The sequence below is a fragment of the Delphinus delphis genome, chromosome 15, assembly GCF_949987515.2.
Source record: "Delphinus delphis chromosome 15, mDelDel1.2, whole genome shotgun sequence".
In the NCBI taxonomy this organism is placed as follows: Eukaryota; Metazoa; Chordata; class Mammalia; order Artiodactyla; family Delphinidae; genus Delphinus; species Delphinus delphis.
This window is the reverse complement of record NC_082697.1, coordinates 35,640,831-35,668,389: the sequence shown is the minus strand read 5'-3', so window position 1 is coordinate 35,668,389 and position 27,559 is coordinate 35,640,831. Positions and strand designations below refer to the sequence as shown.

Below are 27,559 nucleotides of genomic sequence, written 5' to 3'. Positions count from 1 at the left end.
ATTGCAAGGAATGTGAATAAAGCCTTTTAAAAAGAGAGAGGCAGGTATCTCAGCCATCCTAATGCAGGAGTTGGCTTGTGTGTGCTCTGTGCTCTGTGTGAGTAGATGTGAGGTCGTCTGAGAACATTGGTGTGAGATCTGAATTAGGAGGCATCTGAACAGTGGTTATAAAGTAGGGGCTCTAGAGTCTGAGGACCAAGTTCAAATCCCAACTACTCCATTTTCTGGTTGTGGAAACTTGGGAAAGTCACTACATTTCTCTGTAAGTTTTTAATCTGCAAAATGGGCTGAAAAGAGTACCAAATGCCAGTGTTGTGAGGATTAAATCAGACAATTTCTGCAAATGGTTTAGCACAGCATATGGCCCCATTGGGTGAGTTCAATACACAGCTGCTATTTTAATTTTTATTATTGTTATTATTTTCTGGAGTCCTAGGGATGGGGTACTGAGAAAGAAAGATGGCGGTGGTTGTAGCTCCCAAAGCTATTATCTCCCATTAAAATTCACTTGGATTTTCTCAGGTCTGTCAAGGCAATCCCCGGTTTACACTAAACCTGACCTCTGCCCGCATGTTCTTTCACTGCTTGATCTTACTTCATTAGTTCACAAACAAGGCAGCCCATCAAAAGCATATGGAGCTTTTAAAAATAAGTCCTTATGCCTCACCTTTAGGTATAGAGCAGTGGGTCTCAAAGTGTGGGCATGGGACCAGAAGCATCAGCATCACCAGCCCTACACAAGGCCTGTTGAGTCGGAAATTCAGTGTAGGGCCCAACAATCTGTGTTTTAACCAGTCCTCCAGGTGATTCTGATGCATGCTCAAGTCAACAGTACCTGACCAAGTGGAATCTGATTTTTGATAAGCTCCTCTTGTGATTTTGACCTGCTCATTTGCATACTGTCATTGGGAACCAGTACTACAATGACAGCAATACCCTGATCCATCTATTACATAGTCATGACTAAACCATTCACTGTTTGCAACCTATTAGCAGAAACAGCCTCAGAATTCTCTTACATGGACAGGCCTTCAGCAATGAAATGAACAGGTCATGTAAACAGCTTTGAGAACCCATTTCCCCTGGGTACACTACTTTAATTTCTGTTAAGCTTACTCACTTGTTTTTGGCACAAGCTTGTTTTCAAGGCTACTTTATTGCTTGATTCATTTAATTTATCTGTCACCAAACATTTATCATGTCCGTACTCTGTGTCAAGCCATCAACAACAATGCAACATATGTCGGTGAAGCCACTATGGGAAACAGTATGGAGGCTCCTCAGAAAAGTAAAAGTAGACTTGCCATATGATCCAGCAATCCCATTCCTGGGCATATATCTGGACAAAAATATAAGTCAAAAAAATACAGGCACCACTATGTTCACAGCCGATGGCTAATGGCTATTCACAATAGCCAAGACATGGAAGCAACTTAAATGTCCACTGACAGATGAATGTATAAAGAAGATGTGGTACATATATACAATGGAATATTACTCAGCCATAAAAAGAATACAATCACACCATTTACAGCAAAATGCATGGGCCTAGAGATTATCATACTAAGTGAAGTAAGTCAGAAAGAGAAAGATAAATACCATATGATATCACTTATATGTGGAATCTAATATATGACACAGGGACTTCCCTGGTGGTCCAGTGGCTAAGACTTCGCACTCCCAATGCAGGGGGCCTGGGTTCAATCCCTGGTCAGGGAACTAGATCCCACATACTGCAACTAAGAGTTCGCATGCCATAACTAAGACCCGGCAGAGCCAAGTAAATACATAAATTAAAATATTTTAAAAAATAAAACTTAAAATAAATAAATAAATAAATAAAATATGACACAAAGGAACCTATCTATGAAACAAAAACCAACTCACAGACATAGAGAACAGACTTGTGGTTGACAATGGTGGGTGGGGAAGGGGCGGATTGGGAGTTTGGGACTAGCAGATGAAAAGTATTATACAGAGAATGGTTAAACAACGAGGTCCTACTGTATAGCACAGGGAACTATATTCAATATCCTGTGATAAACCATAATTGAAAATAATTTTTAAAAGGATATATATATCTATATATATACATATATATACATATATATATGACTGAATCACTTTTATGTACAGCAGAAATTAACACAACATTGTAAATCAATGATATTTCAATTAAAAAAACAATGGATTGTCACATTTCCTGAGAAAACATTTTGGAGGACAAAACTGATCATTCATGGAGATGATGGCATTTCCTTTCATAGGGAGCCTCAAGAATTGGGTAGACAACCTTCCATACAGGCCACTTAAATACTGACTTTTCTAAATGTAGGAGAGTGGACTGTACAGTTCTCTTTGTATCACTGCAAAGCTACACTACTACATAAAAAGTGAACATTTATTTGCAGCATGTTCTTAGTTTTCTTAAAGATAAGTGTGTAATTATCTTGTGTGATTTCAAAAATCCCAAAAAACTACTATAGCCCAAACATGTTAGTGAAAATAAAAATAATAAAACATAGCTTCACTGGAGAACAGAGAGGAACTTGGTAAAGATTCTGGAATAGTGGGGCTTGTAAGATATCAGTATGGTGGATACTATTTGGCCTATGCAATTTCCATTTCTAAGAAATGATGATTTTATTGCTTTTTAAAACCGAAGTGCTGGGGTTTGATCCTGCTTTTAAGTTAAGCACGTGTTAAATCACATGTCACAATACGGATCTGAGAAATGCCTCTTATCTCCCTCTACAACCTGGCATCAAAATAAGATTATTCAGTCAGGAAGTGAAATGAAAGTGCCAGCCAGAACTGCTGCTGTCTCCTGTTATGTTATCCAAGGGCATCAAAATTTTTCTGTAGAAAAGAGGCTTCCAGCTATAGAAAGAGAAATCACATTTCTCAGGCTTACCAGTTTAATATGTTCTCGCTTCTGGTATTTTTCGCTGTAATACTGTTCTTGTCGAAGATTAAGCAGCTGCTGCTGTTGTTTGTCCTTCAAGTCTATTAACTTTTGGGTCATTTCGGCATCCAGGGCAGCAAGGTCTTGCTCAATTGTTGACGAACCATGGTCAGGGCTGCTGGGTTCCGATCTGCAGAGACACAGAGCTTGACTCACAAAACATGTAGGTCAGAGCAAGGTGGAGGGAGGGCTGCTCACCAGAGTCCCTCCTAGAGACTCTGTTTGGAAATAAATATTTCGATAAACCACTTGAGACAGAAGCTGATACCCCAAGGACAAGCTTAGCAGCAGAAGGTCTCCAAACACAGAAAATAGATGAAATTTGTGCTGCTCTAGAAAGAGGTAGTGGCAGAAAAGGAAAGCCAAGAGGCTGGGGGCCCTGGCAGTGGTGGTGGAGAGAATGACAATCCGCCCTTGGGAAAAACAATGTCTAATAAGGACTTTTTAAGCTTTTATTTTTTAACGTAGCATGTATAATGTAATTTCCACCTACATTTCTCCTGTACACTCTGCTGCATTGATGATTCTGTAGGGGGAGTTGAAGAGGTGATGAATTTTGCATCTGTGTGATGTAGACTGACAACAGAGAGCATGTGCAGACGTCACGGGCCAGCAACACTCCCAGCTGACATGTTCTGTTTCTTGACATCTTTTAATAGCAAGATTTGTTATTAAAATAAGTTTCTTCGGGGGCTGAACCAACTTCATTGATATCTCCACCCAAAATGGCACTTTGGTTCCAAGAGAAAGGAGGATGAATTGGGTTCATTCTAAAATATTTATCGAGTGCTCACTCTGTGCAGGGGGACTTTCTTTGAGTTATTCATAAAGAATTATATAGCTATTTTGACATTTAGGACTAATGTTGAAATAAAACAAAGCAATTCTCACTAACATTATTGTGTTAAAACATACAGTGTGATTCTTTCAAATTTTGTGCTCTTACTTCTTGTAGGACAAATAGAATGAGAGACAGTGTTGGAAACGGGGTACCAAGAGCAGGTCTGTTCTTTTCATTTATATGGAAACCGCTGCAGAAGCAACCACCTAAGATACCCAACACACCAGATTCTGTCTCCATGTTTTCACTTGTGGCCAAGTGGAACGAGTAGAAGAGGTTTCTTGAATCAGCTGGTGCTAATTCCTCTTACTTTCTCTTTGAATTAGGCCAACACAATGGTGCCACATAGAGAGGCAGTTGGTAGAAGCTAGTGTTAGGATCCTATTTTGTCAAATAAGGGATGCAGAATTCCCTCAAAGGTTTCTAAACATCAAACTCACATGGCAGCACTGAGGTGGCCCTCCATCCTGGCATGAGTACAAGTCTATTTATCAACATCAGAGGAGAGGAACATTGGAGGGGTGACCTCCGTCTTGGCATGAACACGAGATACATTTATAATCTGCTGCAGCAGGAAGTTGGTGTAGCCAGACATAAAGTGTTGCTTCAGTGAGCCACAATCACTATAGCAGACGGAACAGGGCAACATTTCTTGACCACTCAGCAGGTGCCAGGGACTTTCTGCTTTACTTCTGGCTTTCACAACAACCCAGCTAGCAGGTGTGACAATCTCCTGTTTACATTTGAGGAAACTGAGTTTCAGTGAGACAATTTTCCTAAGGACACAGTATGGGGGAGCAGCAGTGCAGCTTACCCAAGGACAGACATCTAGACAACAGCAAAGTCTATGCTCTGAGAACAACACAGTGTGTGACAGAAACCATCTTTGAATGATCTACCCTTCACATTATGTGAAAACTCAGTTGAGACTACGGATATTTGAATAAGAAACTGATCTAATATAAGGTTGTACATATGAAACATATAATGTTATAAACCAATGTTACCTCAATAAAAAATAGATCTAAAAATTATTTATTAATTCATTAGAAAATATAAGCCCATTACATATTAATATACTTTGTGAAAAATAATTATACTTTCAAAACAAGAAGAAAATCAGTGAGATTAAAAAAATCTCACTGGCAAAAAAAAAATGAATATAATGGACATTATGTCTATTTATTACTCTGAGGAGTTTTCAGGATTTTAATGTGTATCATGGGGGGATGGGAAATGGACAGACATAATCAGACCTCAGTGTCTTTGCCTCTTGAAGAAAAGTTTCTCCTGATGTATTTTTTGACACAAGATGCTTAGGGATTTTTGTTTGTTTGTTTTTTGAGGGAAAGTAAAGAAAAATAACCAAGGGACGAATGTTTCTGCATCTTCTCTAAAAACAAGGTTGAAGATATTATCCCCTGTTACCTAATGTTGCCTGTGTATGATCCAAGAGATGAATTCTTTTGTAATTTAATACCAGGAAAATGTTTGTCCCTCTTGGAAATGCAAGTTTCCTTTAATCAGATAAAGGAGAATTATCTAACCCATATTTCCTTTTCTCAGAAGCTAAGAGCTAGTTTTAGTGTTCAAGGACAGAAATTACATTAAATGATTACTTCTGTCCAGTCGAAATACAACACGGGTCACATATTTGATATTTTTCCACATATGTGATTTGAAATTTTTAGTAGCCATCTTAAAAAGTAAAAATAAATGAGTGAAATTAATTTTAATAATATATTTTACATAGCTTGATTATCAAAAATATTATCATTTCAACATGTAATTAAAATCAATAAACATCAATATAAAAATGTGAGATTCTTTTTTTTTTTTAGTAAAGTCTGAATTCTAGTGTGTTATTTTATACTTGAAGCACATTTCAATTCCAATGAGTCACTGTTTGTGGTTAGTGACTCATGTATTGGACAGCAGATCTGGTAACTGGCAGACAGTCTGTGTGCATATGTATGTGTGTACATTTTTTTTTCTATTTTTATAGGACTTTTTTACGTATCGTCTATGAATTTACTTTAACATTCTATTGGAAGTTTTCAGGATATGACTTATAAATAAATGAATACAGGAATAAACAAATGACTACATACATATCACTAAGATCAAAATTTAGAAGTTTTAGGCCAAGCTTTGCCTGAACTGTTTTGTAACTGTGGGTAAATGTTAAGCCTTTAGTTTTCAGATTCCTCCTTGAAGAAGTGATAACAGTTCACCTAGATGGCTTCTAAGGCTGCTCCAGGTCTAAAAAATGATGCTTTTGCTGCTTTTAAAAGCCCAGGTACTGGGTTTTGATTGTGCTTTTAAGTTAAGCACATGTTAAATCATATGTCACAAGAATCATATGTTTCAGATTCATATGAATCTGAAAAATGCCTCTTATCTTTCTCTCTAACCTGATCGGATTATTGAATAAGGAAGTGAAGGGAAGGATGGAAGGATGTGGTACAGCCTGCCTGACACTTAGCTTCTATGCTCACATAGTTTCCCCACGTTAGCACGTTAGGCACTTTGGGGTGATAACTGAGTAGGTCGTACACACTGCTGTGTCCCCAGGGCACACAGAAAGTGCTCAATAAATATTGGTTGAATGAATGTGTGAGAAACGCTTCTCCCCAGCACGGTCTGAGTACATGGGGCTGTGGGGACTCTTAGGCCCCAAACAAGGATTATCTGTACAGGGCTTTGTGGGTTTCAGATAGAACAGCAAAGGGCAGTAGAGGTTTTCTTTTCAATAAGACAAGTTGCCTCTTCAGCTTGGTTCTAGTCCACAGCAAAATGTCCGACTCCCCAGGTTGGCAGCTGCAATATGGCAAGTCAGCCAGTTGGTCCTGGGCCTACAGGCTAGAACTCAATGGTAGGACTTCCTGCATATCTAGTCTCAGAATTTGGTCAAATAAAGAAATTCAGTCTACAAGCAAAAGTGAGCTGAGAGGACACAAAAGCTGTAGGGAGTGGAGGGAGTTGGGTAGCTTTCCTTCTTACAGTGGTGTAGATCCAAAACGTGGTGCGAAACACTGAAAATTCATCAACTAAACCTCAATTAAAAGAAATAAAGAACTATCAAGCCAAGACTGTGATATGACAATTTTCAAAGGAATAAATATAAATTGACAATAAATATGCCAAAAAATTCAACTTAATAAGGAAATGCAAATTAAGATACTAATGACATCACTTTTTTCTCCATCAGTTTGCGCTTTCATATCTTGCTGATAGTTACAAACTGAAACAGAAAAGTCTTGAAATTGATCTAGGGATTCCACTTTTAAAATTTTAAGAAAATAGGAATATACGAAAAAATTTATACATACATATTTATTAATACATTTCTTATAATAGCAAATAATCAAAAACAACATGTTCATCAATAAAAAATCATTTAAATTAATTGTAGTTTGTCCATTCAAAAACAAAACACTGAAAATCCATGTAAATGACTCTCCTCCTTTATACTATAAAACAAACAAAAAATACCCCTTCAACTTACTTTTTCTTACTATCCTTTTTGGCTGTCTTTTCCAAAGCTGCCCTCCTTCGCAAGTAGTCATTCTGGATTTCATTATATTTTGTAGTGTGTTCTTTGATAAGGTCGGTGGTTTTCTTGTGGTGTCTCTTAACCAGGTCTTTCATTTCTTTGTAGTGCTTCTTTTGAAGTTTCACAAACGACTTCTGTTGCTTCAGCTCTTCAATTGTCTGCGCTTCTACTTCTGCAACAAATGGGTATGAGAGCTGAGAGGCCTGGAAGGGCTGAGAGGACAGAGCAGTTGCTGTTGAGCAGTATTTTTCTGACCCCAGCCCACTGGACCTTGAGAGCAGAGCTTGGAAGTCAAACGTGTGTTCCAGGCTGGCTTTATGGCTTGCTAACTTTGTGACTATGTTACCAAATTTCTCAAAGACCCAATTTCTTTACTTATAATTTTTAAAAAAGTTTGGGTTCCCTAGAAACAGAGCCCAAGAGAGGGATTCAGGTACATGTGATTTACCAAGGGGGGCTCTCAGTAGGAGGGGAGTGAGGGCAGAAGATACAGAAGAAGAAGTAGCTAAACAAGGATGTGGTCTCGGCTGGAGTCCGGCTTCTGCCTGATCCCACGGGGAGCTCTGGAGCCTGAACTGTACTACAGAGTTAGTTTCACCTTGAGGCAAGAAAGCCAGCTTTTTGCCTGTTTGGGAATGTCAGTTGTGGGGAGGCATAAGCTCCTGGAGAGGGGGCTTCCTTTTGGCTGAGGGCAATTTTCTTTCTTTCTTTCTTTCTTTTTTTTATAAAAGATCTCCCACACAATCTTCAGCTAACCCTGTGGTTTGCTAATATGTTTGCAAATGGCACTGCACCTGCTTTTATATAAATTTTTGATGCCTAGAGCATCAAATGTATCAGGGCATTGTCAGAGACATAGCTGTGTAATAAATAGCTCAAATGGATATAATGAGATATGCTCCATGACCAACAGAGTAGCAAGACATTTATCAGATAAGAAATCCCTCTTCATGATCAGTGTGCCTTCCATGAGGGCAATTTTCAAAAGCAGAGGAAGCTATGAGCTGTTAGTAGCCAACATTTACTACAGCTGGGAGCTGGGTGCCACAGATGGTAAAGGGGATTTTGGTGGGCACTAACAGGGTCCACTTTAAAGATCACACAATTTCTACTTTTTAGGGTCGTTATGGTGATGATGAAATAAAAGAATTAATGCAAAGTTTTTAATATAGTTTCTGGCAGTGTGCCTGTTAGAGGCTTAACAAATGATTGTACAGGTTCTACAGCACCATTTCTAAGGGGCACTATTCACAGTATAGATATTGTAGGTTTGTATATTTATCACAACATTGCTCCAGTATAGATCAGTAAGGTGAGGGAAGGTCCTTGCTGTGATTTACCCAAAGGCACCATAAGGGTTGGTGGTAGTTTATATCACTACATAGTGTTTTATTTAATGCCAAGAAAACATTTAATGTGACAGAGCTTGATTTTAAAACAGTCTGTGTTTTACTGACTTGTTTAATCAATTGTAAAAATATGCATTTAAAAAATATGTTAACATTTCTAAAACTAAGATGCATCACGTAGTCAATGGAGTGCCACAATTTGTTGGTGCTTTTCTTTCTTGGCCATCCATGAGTAGTGAGGTACCTTAAAAAGGATGGTGCCTTAAATTCAATTAATTATCATTTATTTAGACCTAGATTAAGTCATAGTTCACATGTTTTCATCCTTTGATGTGAATTTTCCGCTTCTGGGAACAAAAATAAGTTATCATAAATATTTAGAACTGTCAAGAGACTCAGAAATAATATATGCCATGAATAACAACAGACCTGGATAGCAAATGATATATCTAGTGGATAAATGTTGAAATCAGAATAACAATTTATGTTCTTAAATGATAAGGTCTTTAAGCAATTGAAATATGGTTCCCTTTTTAATAATGTATCTATTCTCCTGACATTCGATTCCTTTTGAGAAAGAGGCCAGGGAGAGAATCAGGTACATTTATTTAATGGTTTCCCTCAGGCTCAGATGGACTCATTATGGTTGCATAATGACTGATTATATTAAAATTTATAATCCTAAGGAATTGCTGCAGTTTTGGTGACAGATTCAACCTCACTTCTTTAAAAATGGTGTGCAGCACATCAGCTGTGGCAAGTTTAGCAACAGGGTTCAAGATGTTCCAACCTATGACTAAAAATAATTCCACGGAAAGTATCATTTTTTAAAAAGTCTGTGGATGAAAGGCTATTGTTTGAATACGTCCTTAAGCATAAAGGTAATGTCCATTTATATAAGGAAACAAATACCACGCATAAACCAACCAGAGATAATCACTGCTGAAATATTGATATAGACACCCACCTTTCATCTATGCATTTGTGTATTTTTAAATAATGTTGGAATCATGCTCTTATTTACACTTCTGTCTCTTGTTTTATGTGTGAACATTGTATTGTTTCCCATGGGATTAAATCTTTAAACACATGTTTTCTTTTCATACATTCCTAAAATAAGTTTTTGATGCATATTTTATGTATTATATTGGTGAAATCATAAACATCCCTCTCAATTTTCACAAAGTGAAGAGGTTTCTGTAGCCACCACTTAGATCAAAATCAGAATATTATCAGCACCCCAGACACCCTCTTTTCGGTTCCAGCCTTCCCTCCCACCCCCTAAGTACAATCCAAATCCATGTTTCTAAGAACACAAATTACTTTTGCCTGTTTTTGAACTTTGTGTAGCTGGCATCATAAAGAATGTGCTCTTTGGTGTCTGTCCTCTTTTCTTCAACATTATGCTGTGAATTTTATCCATGCAGTTGTGTGTAACTGTAGTTTATTTCTACAGCTGTATCCTATTTTATTCTGTGACTATACCATAATTTATCCACTCTACTGTTTATGGATATTTAAGTTCTTTGCAGTTTCTGGTTCTTGTCCATAGTGTTGTTTTTTGTGTACATTTCTGTTGTATGTTGGGCCAACATGTTATACACTGCTACATACTTCTAATTGTATTAAAGAAAGCTGGTACCAATTTTAGTCCCACTAGCTTAACAAATTAACCAAATATAAAATATTCCCAAACTGTATCATCATTCTTAAACTCTGTGTATTCCATGGTCACAAACAGTTCACATTCTGCATTTCTAAAATATGCTTTATTGTGGGCACTTTGGGAAGATTGCATTCCTGTTCACTGGGTCACATTTCCAGTATGAAACTATTCCTTGATTCCAAAATACATCTTGTGAAATTATGTTATTTTTTTATACCAGTAGGGTCCTATTTGCCAAGTATGGTTACTCCTCTGGGATTATATTGTGTAACATGGCTTGAAGTAGGATGTATCTGTAGATGGTTTTAGAAGAGAAATATTAATGATGTTATATTTTAAAGATGAAATCTCCTCTCCTCTAAATACTTACCCTGTGTAATATTCAGCTGCCTAATTCCATAGGGAAAAAAGGTGGTATTTACCTGTTAAAACACTCTGAATAAGATCTTCTGTTTTGGCAGGTGCCTTTACAGAGCCTGAAAAAAAAATAGCCTCTTTTAACTTTTAAAATTGTTTTCTTCCTGTAAAACAATGTTTGGCTCTTGACTCTAAGTCTCTTTATGGAGAAATTATAAATTGCGGGAGAAAATTATCCTAAAAATATTCTAAGAAATGTCTTCATTTTTTAACTTTGGGGCAGACATAATTAAATGTGAATCTATATGCTCCAGTTATAGAAAGGCCATTCCTCCACTTTGAATCAAAACTCTGTCAACAAATTCAGTTTAGGCTACTGCTACCTTCTGGCCATAACAGGAATGACAAGTGATCTTTTAAAAGATATACAGACTGCCAACAAACACATGAAAGAATGCTCAACATCACTAATCATTAGAGAAATGCAAATCAAAAGTACAATGAGATATCATCTCACACCAGTCAGAATGGCCATCATCAAAGAATCTAGAAACAATAAATGCTGGAGAGGGTGTGGAGAAAAGGGAACCCTCTTGCACTGTTGGTGGGAATGTAAATTGATACAGCCACTGTGGAGGACAGTATGGAGGTTCCTTTAAAAACTCCAAATAGAGCTACCATATGACCCAGCAATCCCACTACTGGGCATATACCCTGAGAAAACCATAATTCAAAAAGAGTCATGTACCAAAATGTTCATTGCAGCTCTAGTTACAATAGCCCGGAGATGGAAACAACCTAAGTGTCCATCATCGGATGAATGGATAAAGAAGATGTGGCACATATATACAATGGAATATTACTCAGCCATAAAAGAAACGAAATTGAGCTACTTGTAATGAGGTGGATAGACCTAGAGTCTGTCATACAGAGTGAAGTAAGTCAGAAAGAGAGAGACAAATACCATATGCTAACACATATATATGGAATTTAAGAAAAAAAAATGTCATGAAGAACCTAGGGGTAAGACAGGAATAAAGACACAGACCTACTAGAGAATGGACTTGAGGATATGGGGAGGGGGAAGGGTAAGCTGTGACAAAGCGAGAGAGAGTCATGGACGTATATACACTACCAAACGTAAGGTAGATAGCTAGTGGGAAGCAGCCGCATAGCACAGGGAGATCAGCTCGGTGCTTTGTGATCACCTGGAGGGGTGGGATAGGGAGGGTGGGAGGGAGGGAGACACAAGAGGGAAGAGATATGGGAACATATGTATATATATAACTGATTCATTTTGTTGTGAAGCAGAAACTAACATACCATTGTAAAGCAATTATACTCCAATAAAGATGTTAAAAAAAAAAAGCAAAGGCTGACCAGCAGGCAGGAATAATGTTGCAGGCATGATCCATTAGAGGGTGCCAAAATCACCGGACAAACGTTTAAGGAGAAACAGGACAGTTGCATAGTCTCAAAGTGTCTCCACTAAGATATCAATTAACTATAAAGGGGAAAATTGTAACTTTCAGTGGAGAAACCTGGTAGATGGCACCTTAACCAAGTGATCCAACATCCCTGATGATGAGACACAGCAACATCAGATACCCCTGACATAATGCTCTCAGAACAGCATTGCTTCTGTGATGTTCTCGCCAAAAATGTGTAATTTTAGTTTAATCATGAGAAAACATCAGGCCAACCCAAATTGAAGGATAATCTACAAAATAACAGACTCTTCAGAAGTGTCAAGGGCATGAAAGACAGGACAGACTGAGGGACTGTCACAGATTCAAGGAGGCTAAGGAGACATGACAATTACTACAATGTGGGATCCTGAGCTGGAACCTGGGACAATCAAAGGCATTAGTGGAAAGCAGGTGAAGTTCAAACAACGTCTGTGGTTTAGTTCAGGGTATTGTGCCATTGTTAATTTCCTGGTGTGACTCTGACAGATGTTAATGCCAGAGAAGAGGGGTCCAGTTTTGCAATGTATTCTGTGTTATTTTAAAAATTATTCTGTAAGTCAGATGATTCCAAAGCACCCAGGTAAAAACATCAAATGCTAAATTCTCTTTTACTCTCAAAAGCACAAGGTTATATTCACTATCTAAATTAATTATTCATATTCTAGAAACACACTAAATGTTTGTATTTGGTATATAAAAACTTCATTTGAAAATATCACTTCTTTTTATACACAGGTTATCTCCTTATTACTATTAATCTCAACAACCTCCTTTCTTAAGTAGTCTCAGTAGGAGCACAGAAGCTAAAGGGAAGAATTTTAAGATCGTGGAGAACTGGTGTCAGTCTTGTCTTCACTCTTCAATAGCGACATGGCCTTCAAGAAGTACCTTGTCATTTCAAAACTGCAATTTGTTCATCTGCACCATGGGGGCAGTGGTAGAATCAACCCTCAGAAGCCTGGTTTAAGAGTTACACGAGATAATCCACGTGAAGCATTTAGCCGCGTGCTCATGATAGGCACTTAAAATTGGTGAAAGGAAGTGGAGAAAGATGCGAAGGAATTCTTGGCAGAAACGTAACTTAGTGAGGTAGAACTAAGAATGTGCTTCTAAAGCATAGCTGCATATAAGGTGCTTGAAGAACCCTTCACACACCCTGCCAGCAGATGGACCGTAATCCATCACTAAATAAAGACATGGGAAATCTGGGTGATATTTTGTTGTGGCTTCGTAAATTGTCAGCAGAGCCAGATGAGCACTTATGAGTCTCTTGGCCTTCCTTCATTCCTTCCTTCCTTCCCTCATTCATTCCCTCATCACATGTTTCTGGAGCATCTCCTAAGTCCATGCATTTTTGCCCATGTGATGTTTTCGCTAAGTCAATCATGCTACCTCCTTCAGTGGTACATATAAACTAGAGGCTACTAGTCATGTAGCACAGCTCTCTCATCAGAGTGTTTACCTGGAGCTGGTTGGCTGTGGAGAGCCTGGGAGGGTGGTTTGGGTGTCAGGGATGTAGTGTGATTCATCCCGTTTTCTGCTGGAGTTGTCCTGGCTTCACTTGGAGCTTCTGACTGTGTTTCCCCAGGATCAGCCTAAAATCATAAACATCCTTTAATTTTTCACACTTCTTATGGTTCTTTTGTGATCTTCCTAAACCCAAAAAGCTACGTTTGATAGCATTTTCACAACTCATTTGGACTCTGAAATATCACATTTGAAACTGTGCAGAAAGCAGGGTAAAAAAACAGCATGGTGTTGAACCATGATTCTGGCCAGTTAATTCTATTAAAGGACCCAATATTTATGCTTTTCTATGCCCACTGCTCTTGGATGTGTTCTCCAGCACTGACTCTGGACCTGAGCATGTGATTTGCTTTGGTAAAATGAGAGAGTAGCAAACTAGATATAAGCAGTGGATTGAAAAGCCATTTGCAAATGTTTCTTCTCTTTCTCAGACCCCTGCTATAGCCATGGAGGATGAGAGCCCACATGGAGGAGAGCTGAGTCATGTAGACAAGGATGTCCTGGACCAGCCAGTCCTGAGCTGACAACATACACTTAAGTGAATCCACCTAAGATTAGCTGAACCTGGTCCAGATCAACAGAACTGCTCAGCTGACCAAATGACTCATGAACAATAATAAGTAGTTGATGTTGTAAGCCACTAAGTTAGGGGATTGTTTGTTATGCAGCAGTAGCTAATTGATACACTGGTTATAAACATCGATTTTGGAGCCAGACTTACCTGGGTTCAATTTCTGGCCCTGCCACTTATTAGTATTGTGATATTGGGCAAGTCACTTAACTGTCTGTCCCTCACTTTCCTCATCTTTATAGATGGGGATACATATGTACTGGGGATAATAATATTATCTATAGTGTAAGGTTGTTTAGAGGATCAAATAAGTTACTATTCATAAAGTGCTTAGAATAATTCCTGGCACAGAGTAAATTTGTGCATGTTAAATAAATAGATAAAACATTTAAGCTTGTATAATACTACCAATAAATAATAATAACAGATACATTAAAACTTATGAAATCTCTACTCCATTCCCTCCAGCAGCTAGTCTGCTATGCCCTGTGCAGAGCAAACATTTAATGTTTGATGAGTAAATGTCGATCTTTATAAAATAATTGCCTCAGTGATTATACACCATTTTAGCGATGCTTTTCAGGGTTCTGCAACTCTTGTCTCAGAATTGCCTTCTGAGTCCAAGGCAGATTTTACTGACAATGAGGCTATCCTGATGCTCTACTTAGTTGTACATTAAGAAAATATATTAGGAAATGGCCAAGAGTCATTTGGAGCTCAATGTTGTGACATTTTGTTATGTAATTACAGACAGCAGATTGCCTTATGATAACATTTTTAGAAAATGTAAGATGAGAATGAAAATAATGACACATTGTCACAAGTGGCTTTTAATCTGTCCCCCCGAAGCATCTTTAAAACACAAGTTCCAACACTGCTTTTGGTGATGGCAGAACTTATTTTAATTCAACAAACAATCCCTGTTTACCTACCACAGCCTGCTCTGCTCAGAGCTGATGGTATTGAGATGTAAGGGATGAGCCTGGGGTCAGTGGTGGGGCAGGGGGCAGAGTGGGGGCTAAGGAACCTAGGCCAGTGACCTTGGCAGCCTGTAGAACTCAGGATACAGAACTCTGTCTTCTGAAAAATGGCTACTTTGAATGGGGAAGTTCTGGTATTTTTGTGTTGTTCAGTTACATCCATCAGGAAAAGTCTCCCTAGAATCATTATGCCAAGGGGAGGGATTTCATATTTTTTGTTCAGCAAGAGATTGCAAACTGGAGGCTTAGGGTCCAAATGGAGTGCATTGAAATGTTCTAGGGTCCAAATGGAGTGCATCGAAATGTTCACCCAATGCTGCCAGGTTTTAAAAATGAGGAGATTTTACATTAATAAAATGGATCTCTTGCTTCAGTTGAAAAATCAGATTGGGCAACACTGGGCCTGCTTTCCCGCTCTGGATGAGAACGGAGGGGTTTCTGCCTCTTTAAGGACACTCCCCTGTGACTCATTTAGACTTTACCTGCCTCAGTCCTGTAGGCATTTGGATTTGCAGGAGGTACTTGAGAAGACTGAACTATCATAGATGTTTGACCACACAATTCATAAAGGAAATGCATTTACATTGCACAGGAGAGACTGAAGTAAAGGGAGTGCTGGACAGAGCACTAGGTCATCAGCAAAGTTACCCATTGGCCTTGGTCCTCTGGCTTGAGTACAGTGGGGGTAAAACTTCCCAGCCTCCCAGCCATAGGGGGCGCCCATGGTCACCAAACTCAGCTGCCGGGAAAACAAGAACAGAAGGTGCTCCTGTTCCGTGGGCGGCTGATCTTGCTCATTTTTTATATCCAGGCAGGTTTCTGGAAACAGGTGGGGATGAATCAGATTCTTCCCGGTGTGATAGCTGGCTGAAATTAGCCCTCTGGAAGAGGATAGGGAAGAAGACAATTTTGATGGAGGAAAGCATGGAGGTGATGGAAAGCCAGCTTCCATGAAGGCAATACTGTGTGACTTCTTTTTGGCAACTAGGTGTAGTGCCCTGGGGGTCTCAGGCTGGAGGTGTATTCAAAATGAACCCAGCAAGCTTATTTTGTCTGTACCAGGTTTGCAGGCATTCCATGGGGCTGTGTGCCCTTGGGAAATCAAGTTCAGTCATTAACTTGAATCAAGATGCAGGAAATAGAAGCTCTGCTTATCAAGGGTACGTAAGACAAAGCCCTTTACATTGCAGAAACTGATATAATGTATGAATTCAAATACATTTTTTAAAAAATAGATAAATGTTGAGGAAACGCACTGGCAAACACTTCGGAGATACGACTGAGGATCAAGAGATCACTAAAGTTTGGTGCTGGATTTGAGGTAAGCTTTGGAGAAATCTTGGTCCAGGGGTCCTGGGGATGCCTCCAGGCAGGGTGGACGGCACCACATAACCCTGGGGGGTGCAGGGGCACCCTTGGCACTGTACAGTAACAGGCAGTCAATAGAAATGATGGAAATGAGTGAAATGGACTAGATTTCACGCAATAGGGCAAAGCGAGGCTGTGCCCAGACCTGGAGTGGGAGCTCCTGGGAGGGGCGACTGAATTCCAGCCAATTATTGCCTAGGCTGCGAGGAAAGCTGGGAAACTGACTTTTTGGTGCAATATCTCCCAATTTAAAACCACTGAGATGCCAAACAAAGCACATCTTCAGAGCGCAAGTGGTCCAGAAGCTGCCCATCTGTACCCTCTGCTCAGAGGAGAGAGTTTGCCTGGATTTTCGGGATTGTGTCAGTCAGCAATGTACCCAGAGCCACCGCTGGAAACGCAGTGGGCGAGGCCAACTGGTCTGCAGCCCCGCCCCGCCCCCCACCTCCTCGCCCCAGGGACCCAGCAAAAGTGGAGAGAAAAGAGCGGGCAAGGAGGACCCTGAATGCTGGGCTAAGGAATTTGGGGCTCCTTGTGTAGACTGACCCTTGTCAGGGACGTCTTAGGATTTTCTGGAAACATTTTATTAATTTAGTGAGAATCTATAGTGGCAAATATATCGGACTGATGCTTAAAATATGTTGCTAACAAAGGGCAGTATATACAGATTTGAATTGGCTGTTCCCTATTGGAGATTGACCATAGTAGCAGCTGTAGATCACCGCGTGCCAGACACCGTTACACACGCCAGCTTCGTCGCAGCCAGACAGCGAAGGCAGCCGCTCAACTCCATTATACAGCAAAGAAGTCAGAGGCGTTATTAAAGTCTTTACTAAAGACTTGCTAGAAGGCACACCGTTAAGGGTGCGACTGGTGTTTGAATATATGTCATAGTCTAAAGTTTGAACTTTTCTACTGCACTAGTTCACCCTGTATTCTATCATAATAGCAACTTAAGGAACCACAATAGTAACTTACGTTACTGCGGAGATACAGAGATGTATAAATGTAAAGACCATTCTCAAAGAGCTTACTCTGTTGCACTAAAAAGGCATTCAGGTATTAAACATTAAATTTTTGATATCATCACTGAAAGGTTGAATAATTCCCACTCTGTGGATATGTGAGATGAAATGCAAAAACCAAATTCTTTGCCCCACTCACAAGCATCAGTGGGAGTCAACACTTGTGACTTGCTTTCTCCCCAGTCTTTGTCCAAATATTCTTTTTTATGTGCTTGAATGAAATAAGCCTGAAATTTTTTCGCATTGCACTGGAAATTGCAATAGAAACAAAAGAACTAGAAATATCAGTTTTCTCAATTTAATGGTGACTCTTGGGATCCAATTAAACAAATTTCAAGGAAAGAAGGTTCAGAAATTGATATTTCACTTGCACCAAGTTTTGCTTAGCTGGGTAGAGAAAAATCAACTACAGCAGAAGTAGGTCACTGCCCTCAAGTGGCCAAATGAAAGCATTACACTATTTTTCCTTCAAAACATGAAACAATGGACTTTTTAAAGCCAAGATTTTATAAAAAATAATATTTATAACCTTACTATATCAAAAATAAACAGAAGTGCCTTAAAATATAACACAAGTGGATCAGTAAAAGTATAACTGGAAAGGCCATTTTTACAAGTTTTAGAGAAGGAGGAGATGCCATTTGGTATGCTAGTTGAAAAGATTTCTATCCCAGGCACTGAAAATTTGGATCTGATGATGAAGCAAGAGAGAGCTCAAATTTGGGGAATTTAGTGGGGTGGTTAAGATGGTAAGTTAAGGGTCTTCCAAACACCAGAATGTGTTGACTGAGCTACTGGAGGTGTCGGGGTCCTTCCTGAGTCATCTAAAAAGTACAGTCCCTTCCAGGTAGTGGTTAGGATGACAGCATCTTGACTCGGATACTAGATGGGTGAGGGCAAGGGCAAGGTCATCAGTGTTTCCAGAATACTGAGGGCAAGACTCATAATTTCATCATGCAGAAATCCAGTCCACTCAGGACAAATGTGGGCAGTGGATGTGGCTTCATCAAAACTAGCCTTTCCCTTAAGAAAGAGCTTGCTTAAGCACATGTACAACTGGTACCTTAAATTTATATTACCTGAATGAAATTAGATGATACATCTACCCCACATTTCTAAAAATTCCAGAACATTTCTAAAAACTATATCCTGATGTATGTGTTCTGAAGCATTGAGGGATGAAGTATGCTAATATTTGCAGCCTACTTTGAAATGCATCAAAAATCAGTTGCAATAATGAAAGGATAGAGGGATTTATAGATGGATATATATGTGATAAAGAAAGTGCATCAAAATTGGAATTGTGGAATCCAGGTGATTGATATATGGGTGTTCTTTTTCAACATCTGTGTATGTTTGAAAATTTTTATAATAAATTATGACAAAACTCTGATATTTTTAAGAGTTTACCAAAGTGAGTTAAAGCAAAAGACAGCTTTAAGGAGCTGAATAAATTCATCTGTTGACTTCAGTTTTTGTCATCATATGTGTCATCATACAAAGAAATCATCAGCATTCACATGGTGTCTCTTTGTTGAAGCCTTAGTGACAGCTGCAAGTTGCATACATATGTGTAAATTTTTATTACAGTCTTTCTCCAGACTTTAAGGACTATGAGAGCATCTGATTTTTCTCATCATTATATCTCTATATTGCCCAGCATGGTGACTGATGCAGCGTGTTAAAAAAAACTTTTATTAAATGAATGCATTAAGACATCCACAGTTTGTTTCCTCCTCATGTATAATCAATAGATGTAGTATCAGTGACAAAATCCTGAAACTAAAGAACCATCTAAATGTTAATGTTAAAAAATATTTTTGAATGAATGAATCAATGGGTGAAAAATATGAAGATGCTGCTCTTTCTGTGTCTGTGGCTAGAGAATCTGCCTTTAGTTCATAATTGCAACAGCTTATTTAGAAAGAGATTAAAGGGTGACAGCTCTGCTGACTATTTTGTGTTGCCTGTGTCACCATTCCTACCAGCTTTAATTTGTTGGAAATATTTTGATACAGTCTCCAAAGAAATCAGCAGAAATGAATTCTTTGAGTTAGGCAGAAATCAAGGATTCCTCCTTTAAAGAAAACATGGGCCAAACACCCTTCACATTCATCTTTTGGAAATGTATCTTTTATATTAACTAAGCAAATCATTTGTCAAAGACTATCATCAATCACTCACAGAACAGATTCTGGACAATCCCCCAAGGAGAGTTTCTCCTGTAGCTCTTCCCAGGTTCCTGAGATTGAACTGACATTTTAGAGTGGATGGAATTAATGGCTATTCAATTCCATGTGGGGAGAGCCAGGTGCTTGGGAGAGACAGATGCAGGGCTCCAAAGCATTGGTTCTCAATGTGTGGTCCCTGGACCAGCATCATTAGCATTGCTACAAACTTAGAAACGCCAATTCTTGGTCTACCTCAGACCTACTGAACCAGAAACTCTGGGGTTGGGCCCAGCAATCTGTGCTTTTAGGAGCCATCCAGGTGATCCCGATACACACTAAAATCTGAGAGCTTTGCTACTCAAAATATCGTCCAGCCCAGCAGGGCCAGCATCACCTGGAATCTTGTCAGAAATGCAGAATTTTGTGCCCTGCTCCAGACCGATTAAATCTGAATCTGTATTGAAACAAGATCCCTGAGTGATCTGTATGCACATTAAAATTTGAGAAACCTTGCTGTAAAGCAGAGTGAAAAACTTTGTCATTTAGTCATGCTTTTATAATCCCTATGGTATTGGTCATGGCATGGATTCTGGATCCATCGCTGTTTTAGGCAGATGAACCCAAAGCCCCTCATTAGAATCGATTAAAATTTTAAAAATTGTTATGGAGGAGGTCTGTAAAAGCAGTGGAATTGAACTGTTCATTGAGTAGTTTTAACTCAAGTGAATATACGGTCTTCTCTTGAGATCTCATTTAAAAAGACCCTGGTTCCTCCATTTATTGGCCACTGATACTAAGCAAGTCACTCTATCATTATAAGCAACTGTTCCCTCTTCTAAAAATGGGGACTATATGTTTGGGCTAGTTCAGGCCCAGTTTTACCCAGGGTATCCAATCAAAGTGCCTTGTAAACTCCAAAACTGTGTAGAAATGAAAGGGACAGGGTCATTATCTAAAGGACATTACCTAAAAGGCAAACTTTCTCTTCCTACTTTATTGGATGCTTTAAAGTTCAGGGATGGTGAGAAACTATTGTTTCTGTAAGTTGGTATTTTTTTTTCTTTTCTTTCAAATTTTTATTTTAGATCATAGCACGTATGTATTTGACTTAAACCTGGAATACTACACTTACGAGTCTTTGCAGAAAATAAATTCATGTGACTCCATAAAAATTTTCTTTAAAATAACATAACATTACTTCTGTGATATATGTGGCATATTTTTATACACATGCAAGTGAAAAATTAGAATGAAATGGTCCTTGATCTATAATTTAAAAATATTAAAAGAGAAAATTTCTTAATATTTTTTATCAAACTATGGGACTATCACCATCATTATCAAGAAACATTTATTTAGTGTATGTATTTTTCTAAGTACAGAGGTTTTTTTGAGATATAATTGACATATAACATTATATTAGTTTCAGATGTACAACATAATGACGCCATACTTGTATATATTATGAAATGATCACCACAATAAGTCTAGTTAACATCCATCACCACACAGAGTTACAAACATTTCCTTGTGATGAGACCTCTTAAGACCTACTCTCCTGGAAACTTTCAAGTATACACACGGTATAATTAACTATAGTCACCATGCTGTACATTACACCCCTAGGACTTAGAGCTTCTTTATAAGCTAAAGTACAACCCCTCCCACCTCCCCAACTACCTCTAGTATTTGTTTCTCTTTTATGTAAGTTGGTATTTTGCTAAATCATTATTTGAGGAGGAAGAGAATCCAAAATGACCACTAAACCTCATCTTTGATTTTATTGCCAAGTTCTTGGACAGTGGGTAAAGCGCCAAGCTCCCATCTTGGAAAATTTAAATGACACCCAAGGCCTTATTAAGTTTAAACACTCTAACTTTTTGAGAGCACCACCTTGGATTTTTTTCTGTTGGATTATCCTACTGGTAAAGTTCATACCATACCATAGGATCTTTTTCTTTTCAAATAATCAATCCCATTGAAGATGCCCACAGTGCCATACACAGAATTAGGAAATAAATTATTTTAGATAAATTTCAGTTCACTTATAAGAGCATGTGAATCTGACAACTTAAAAAAGTAGACCTGGGCTTCCCTGGTGGCGCAGTGGTTGAGAGTCTGCTCTCCGACGTAGGGGACACAGGTTCGTGCCCTGGTCCGGGAAGATCCCACATGCCGCGGAGCGGCTAGGCCCATGAGCCATGGCCGCTGAGCCTGCGCGTCCGGAACCTGTGCTCCACAACAGGAGAGGCCACAACAGTAAGGGGCCCGCGTACCGCAAAAAAATAAAATAAAATAAATAAATAAATAAAATAATAATAAAATAAATAAATAAAGTAGGCCTCTTGGAATAAATGAAATTTGAATACTACCAAACAGCTTTCTCTTTTCAACATCAAAAGAATGTGAAGACCACTCACACACCTTCACTTGTATCATGCACACACAGGTGATAGAGGGCCAGCAGGCAGTGTACAAACTAGCCGAATAGATCCCACATATATAAACCTAACTTACTGAAGAACAAGTTCTAATAATATCCAGTGATTTAAAGGGAGAAATCTTGACATTTGATTCAACAGAAAATTCAATTCAAAGGATTATTATTTAAAGTAAAGGTCTTATATTCTGTGGTCAGTCATCCAGGTGACCTGCTACAGAGGACAGAAAGATGCAAAAGGGCTAGTCCTTATTAAAGTTTAGTAGAAAATTACAGTTTTGTTATTGAGGTAGTGAGATGTGGTGTAGTGTAGACCCTTGCTACTCAAGGTGTGGACCATGGAAGTGTTATCCCATCACCTGGGGCTGGTCAGAGATGTTGAGCCTCAGGCCCTAGTCCAGACCTATGTTATTAGATGGGATCAGCATGTTATTATGATGCCTTGGTCTGCACATTAAACTTCTAGAAGTGTTGGTGTGGAACATGAGTTCTGGAGCTAGATTGCTTGGATTTCAATCCCAACTCTGCTCCTTAGTAGTTGTGTGGCACTGGACAAGGAACAGAATCTCTCAGTGCCTCAGTTTCTTCATCTGTTAAACAGCAATAAAAATAGTCGTTAAGAAATACGGATGTTTTAGGACTTAATGTGTTAATAAACATTAAAAGGCTCAGAATGGTGCCAGGTACATTGTAAGCACTCAGTAAAATGTTTCTGCACTCCTTGACGTGCTAAAAACAAGTCATGTTCAAATATTGCATTTGGAATATCACATAATATTTTGCAGTCAGTACAATGGATATTTACTTTATTCTCTTTAGAGGTGTGTTTTATTTTATTATTATTTTTTATTTATTTATTTATTTATATTTTTTTGCGGTATGCGGGCCTCTCACTGCTGTGGCCTCTCCCGTTGTGGAGCACAGGCTCCAGACGTGCAGGCTCAGCGGCCATGGCCCACGGGCCCAGCCACTCCACGGCATGTGGGATCCCCCCGGACCGGGGCACGAACCCGTGTCCCCTGCATCGGCAGGCGGACCCCCAACCACTGCGCCACCAGGGAAGCCCTAGAGGTGTATTTTAAAAATAGAAAATAAAAATGTTACTGATGTCTCATTAGTCATCTGTATTAACCACATTAAACTATTAGGGCTGTGGAACATTTTCTTTTAAATTAAGAACTTTTGTAAAGAAAAATATATATACATAGAAAACATGCTAGAAGGACATACATCAAAAGTGTTAACAGTATCTGCAAGATTACTGAGAAGCCTTTTTGTTTCTTTGTTTTTAAACAATATTTTATTTAGAGAAATAACTATAAATATGATAAAGCCTTTGTTATGATTCAAATTAGGCAAACTTCTATGACTTTACTAACACATCATCCTGAATTGTGACTTTAAAGGAGACAAAATAAATCCAGCAACTCAAATGTCTGTTATCCCTTAACTTCCAATTATATACTGGAATTATATATATATTTGTAATTCTATCTACCTATCTATCTATCTATTTCACATGATCTGAAACAAATGTCTGCTGTTCAAAGCATGGGGGAATTTTCAACTTTCCTACTTATTTGGTTTGCAAAGTACTCTATGAAGATAATTTAGTAGACTGTTTCAATTCTGGGAATATTTTGTAGTCCAACAAAGTCTTTCATTTTCAAATAGAAATGACCTTTATAACTACCAAGTTAAAAGGATTATACTAAAAAAGTCTTTGCTGCTAAAATAGTGTCTCCAGTGCCTGCCATGTCCTAGATAGAATTTTCTTTTGAGAAAACCAGTTACTTATTTTCAGTGGCCTCATTCAAACAAACTTACATTATTACAAGACAAGATAAAGGGCATACTGGTGTTCAAAGGTGTGAAATGACTTTCCTCTCCCAGCATTACATGGTAGGGCAAATGACTTTTTTCTCAAGCTTTAAAAATGAGGTCAGTTAAGGGTTTAGACATTTCAAAGGAAAAAATTGTATTTTCTCTATTGCCATATGGAATCTATGTGATTCAGTGCCTCTAAAATTATTTCTAAAATTGCAAATGTTCAAATATTCTTTGAGTTTAATCAGCATTACTGAAAATCCTTATGACCATCATTTTTAGAGGAGAAACAAAAAAATGTTGACCTAAAATTCTACTTCTGTATTTTTATAACCATTAGTATTACATTCTCCCCAAATAGCTTTTTTAAAAAAAAAAAAAATTGAAGTATAGTTGATTTACAATGTTGTGTTAGTTCCAGGTGTACAGCAAAGTGATTCAGTTATACATATACATGTATATGTATATATATATTCTTTTTCAGATTCTTTTCCACTATAGGTTGTTAAAAGATATTGAATTCTCTGGGCTATACAGTAGGTCCTTGTTGATTATCTATTTTGTATATAATAGTGTGTATCTGTTAATCCCAAACTCCTAATTTGGAAGTAAATTCATGTCTACCATTAGACATAATTTTCCAGCAGTGTAAAATTTCCCTATAATACTGCATACAACAGAAAGCATTATTTATAAAACTTTCCAGTCTAACTTTAAATTTCATCAGAGAGGATGATATGTATTTATTGGTTCTATAGGATATGATGCCTGCAGTATAAATAAGAGCCCAGAAAATTTTACTGATGTTAAATATTTTTCTTTTTTACATTTCATTTTCTCTCATGTTCAATTAACTCAACATCTTAGATCAAAAATTTCTAAAATTCTATACAAAAAACAAGGAAATAATCATAAATGTGCTCAAAAACATATTTATGTGATGTTCACTGAAGATCTGTTTAAAATAGTGAAGCATTCAAGATATCCAACAATAGGAGATTGGAAAAATAAATTATGTACATATGTACGATAGAACATTATGAAGTTATTAAAAGTCATGTAGAAGAATATTTTAAGGCATGCAGAATGTTTGCATTAAGTGAAAATAAAAGGTTAAAACACAGATTGTGAATATTATCCCATTTTATGAAAAAGTATTAATTGTGCATAAAAAGATGAGCTACATATATACCCCATATTTACAGTGTTATCTCTGGGTGGCTTGGGTGTTTGGATTATAGGTGAATTATTTGGGATTTTCTTTTCTCATTTTTATTTTAAAAATTTTCTATGATAAGCCTAGGTTTCTTTATTCGTTTGGAATAAGAAAAAGATGATTTAATAAATAACGTCAACTTTAACGGACTTGCTATTAGTTATAGTTACCCAAACAATTTTCAAGGTTTTCTTTTCTATACTGATAACTCTCCATTTTTCTCATGTTTCCCTGAATTTAACCTCTGAACATTCAAATGAAATATGAAAATAGCTAGTTTCTATCATTATTTGTAATATTGCTGTCATCTCCAACAATCATTAAATTATATTTCAGTCTACACAGAGGCTCCATATTTTTAAACTTACTTCTATTATTTCTAGAACCTTCCTTAATTATTCTTTGCATAGTGACATCTAATTTAGAATAATACACCAATTATTTTGGGAATATGTATTATAATACATATATATACAGTAATAATAGTAATGACTTTATGGCTCACACTACACACCAGGCACTGTGTTAAGTAACTTATGTATTGTAAGAAATCACAAAAACACTTTGAAAACCCTGTACTTTAAATTAAAGACAAAAGAAAACACCAAATAACTTGATGATCATCTTCTTTTTTAAGTGCCTTATTCACCTTTAATCAACATGAAATTATCTAGAAACTTTCCCCTGAAACAGCAAGATGTGTACTGTTTAATGTGATCACAAAATAAGATGCTGGTGGTGGCCACAGAATGCCAAAAGAGAATGAAATACGAAAAATTCAGGGTATCATATAGATGTTTTGGGAGATGAGGCTGAACTCCATCAAAGTGGTTTTCCAATGTGTTCTTTTCTTCTCCTGAGGGGTGATGTTATGTAGGCAAAGCCAGCAACGAGATGTGGTAATCATGCTTCACGCTGTGCCCAAAACTAGAACACCCTCTCACCTCTTTCTTTACTTCTTCTTCATCTTCCAGCGTCAAAGCTGCCAGTTGTTTAGCTCTCTGCTCCATCAGATTCACATATCGGATTGGATTTGACAAAGCTTCAATCACATCTAAATAGGGAAGGGACATTTTAGATCCAAAGGTCCTGGAGATATTGATTATCCACCATCCATCAATCCATCCATCCATTCAATCACCCATCCATCCATGCATTTGTTCATTATCTATTTACTTACCTATCCATTTACTGATTCACCATCCATCTTCCATCCTTCCATCTACCCATATGACTATCTACTTATCCATCCAACATTTTGGAAATGGACAAGAGTGAGGACCCTTTGCTGAACTCTCAGGAAGAGAGAACTCAAAGGAGGTCATCTCTGAGAGCCAAACTGGACAAGCTCCAACTCATGATGCCTCAATACTCCAAATTTTATAGTTTATTTTTGAGTGTTTCATCCATTCCAGCAGTGGCCCACACACCTGTCTTATTTGGGCCAAACGGCGTTTCATAATGGAGATATTTCACATAAAAAGACTGCTTTCCAAACTGTTGAAAAACTCAATGACTTGGCAATATGGGTCTCATTTGCACATGATACTGTCTAGCTGGAGTGAGTTATAGCTGCCATCTTTGGATGGGGCATGCGCTCTAAGACTACCAGAGTCTCCACCACTCCCCAGTATCTTGCACTCAGGCCACTTGACAGTATAAGCATTTAAATTTATGATTCCTGGTTGACATCATCATAAATTAATTCCTCTAATTTAGGATTTCACCCATGGAAAGGATCAGGGTTCTAAAACTGGCTGAAGGCAAATTCATTGCACAGGCCTAGATAGACTGTACAGTATCAGGTAGCATTGGTTAGAAAGTACTGGGTCCATGAGAATCGTATTACCCAATGGATAAAAATGGTCAATACTTTATGGGGACTTAAATTAAACTACAATTTATTCACAAAGGCTTGATCAATTTACCTCTAAACGTTCATACAAACACAGAGGTAATTCTGAGGCCAGAATCTCCTGCCTTTGTTTGGCCCACTTTGCTTTCCACTAAGTCACAAAAATATGGATGACCCCAGATGGAAATATCCTTTTGAGTTAGGTTGTTTACCTGCATATGTATCTGGGACATAGTCCTTCACCTCTATGTAGACAAAGAGAGCTGGCAGCATCAGAGGCTGGTTCCTTTCATTCCTCAGACAGATGTAGTGATAGCCTGGAGGGTGACATCATACCGTGCATCATATTTTCTTGTAACACAGGAACATCTATTTG

General features: G+C 38.0%; 1 protein-coding gene across 2 annotated transcripts in view; it reads right to left on the bottom strand.

The window, feature by feature from the left end:
- Positions 1-27,559, bottom strand: part of PLCB1 (phospholipase C beta 1) — a 682,368-nt gene that overhangs the window by 89,530 nt on the left and 565,279 nt on the right. For both annotated transcript variants that reach the window (XM_060031224.1, XM_060031225.1), the window contains exons 22-27: positions 27,396-27,500; positions 26,273-26,382; positions 13,666-13,798; positions 10,800-10,853; positions 7,315-7,534; positions 2,915-3,095 (exon numbers count right to left, since the gene is read on the bottom strand). In XM_060031224.1, the coding sequence (XP_059887207.1) occupies positions 2,915-3,095; positions 7,315-7,534; positions 10,800-10,853; positions 13,666-13,798; positions 26,273-26,382; positions 27,396-27,500 (803 nt within the window). The remainder of the gene's footprint in view (positions 1-2,914; positions 3,096-7,314; positions 7,535-10,799; positions 10,854-13,665; positions 13,799-26,272; positions 26,383-27,395; positions 27,501-27,559) is intronic.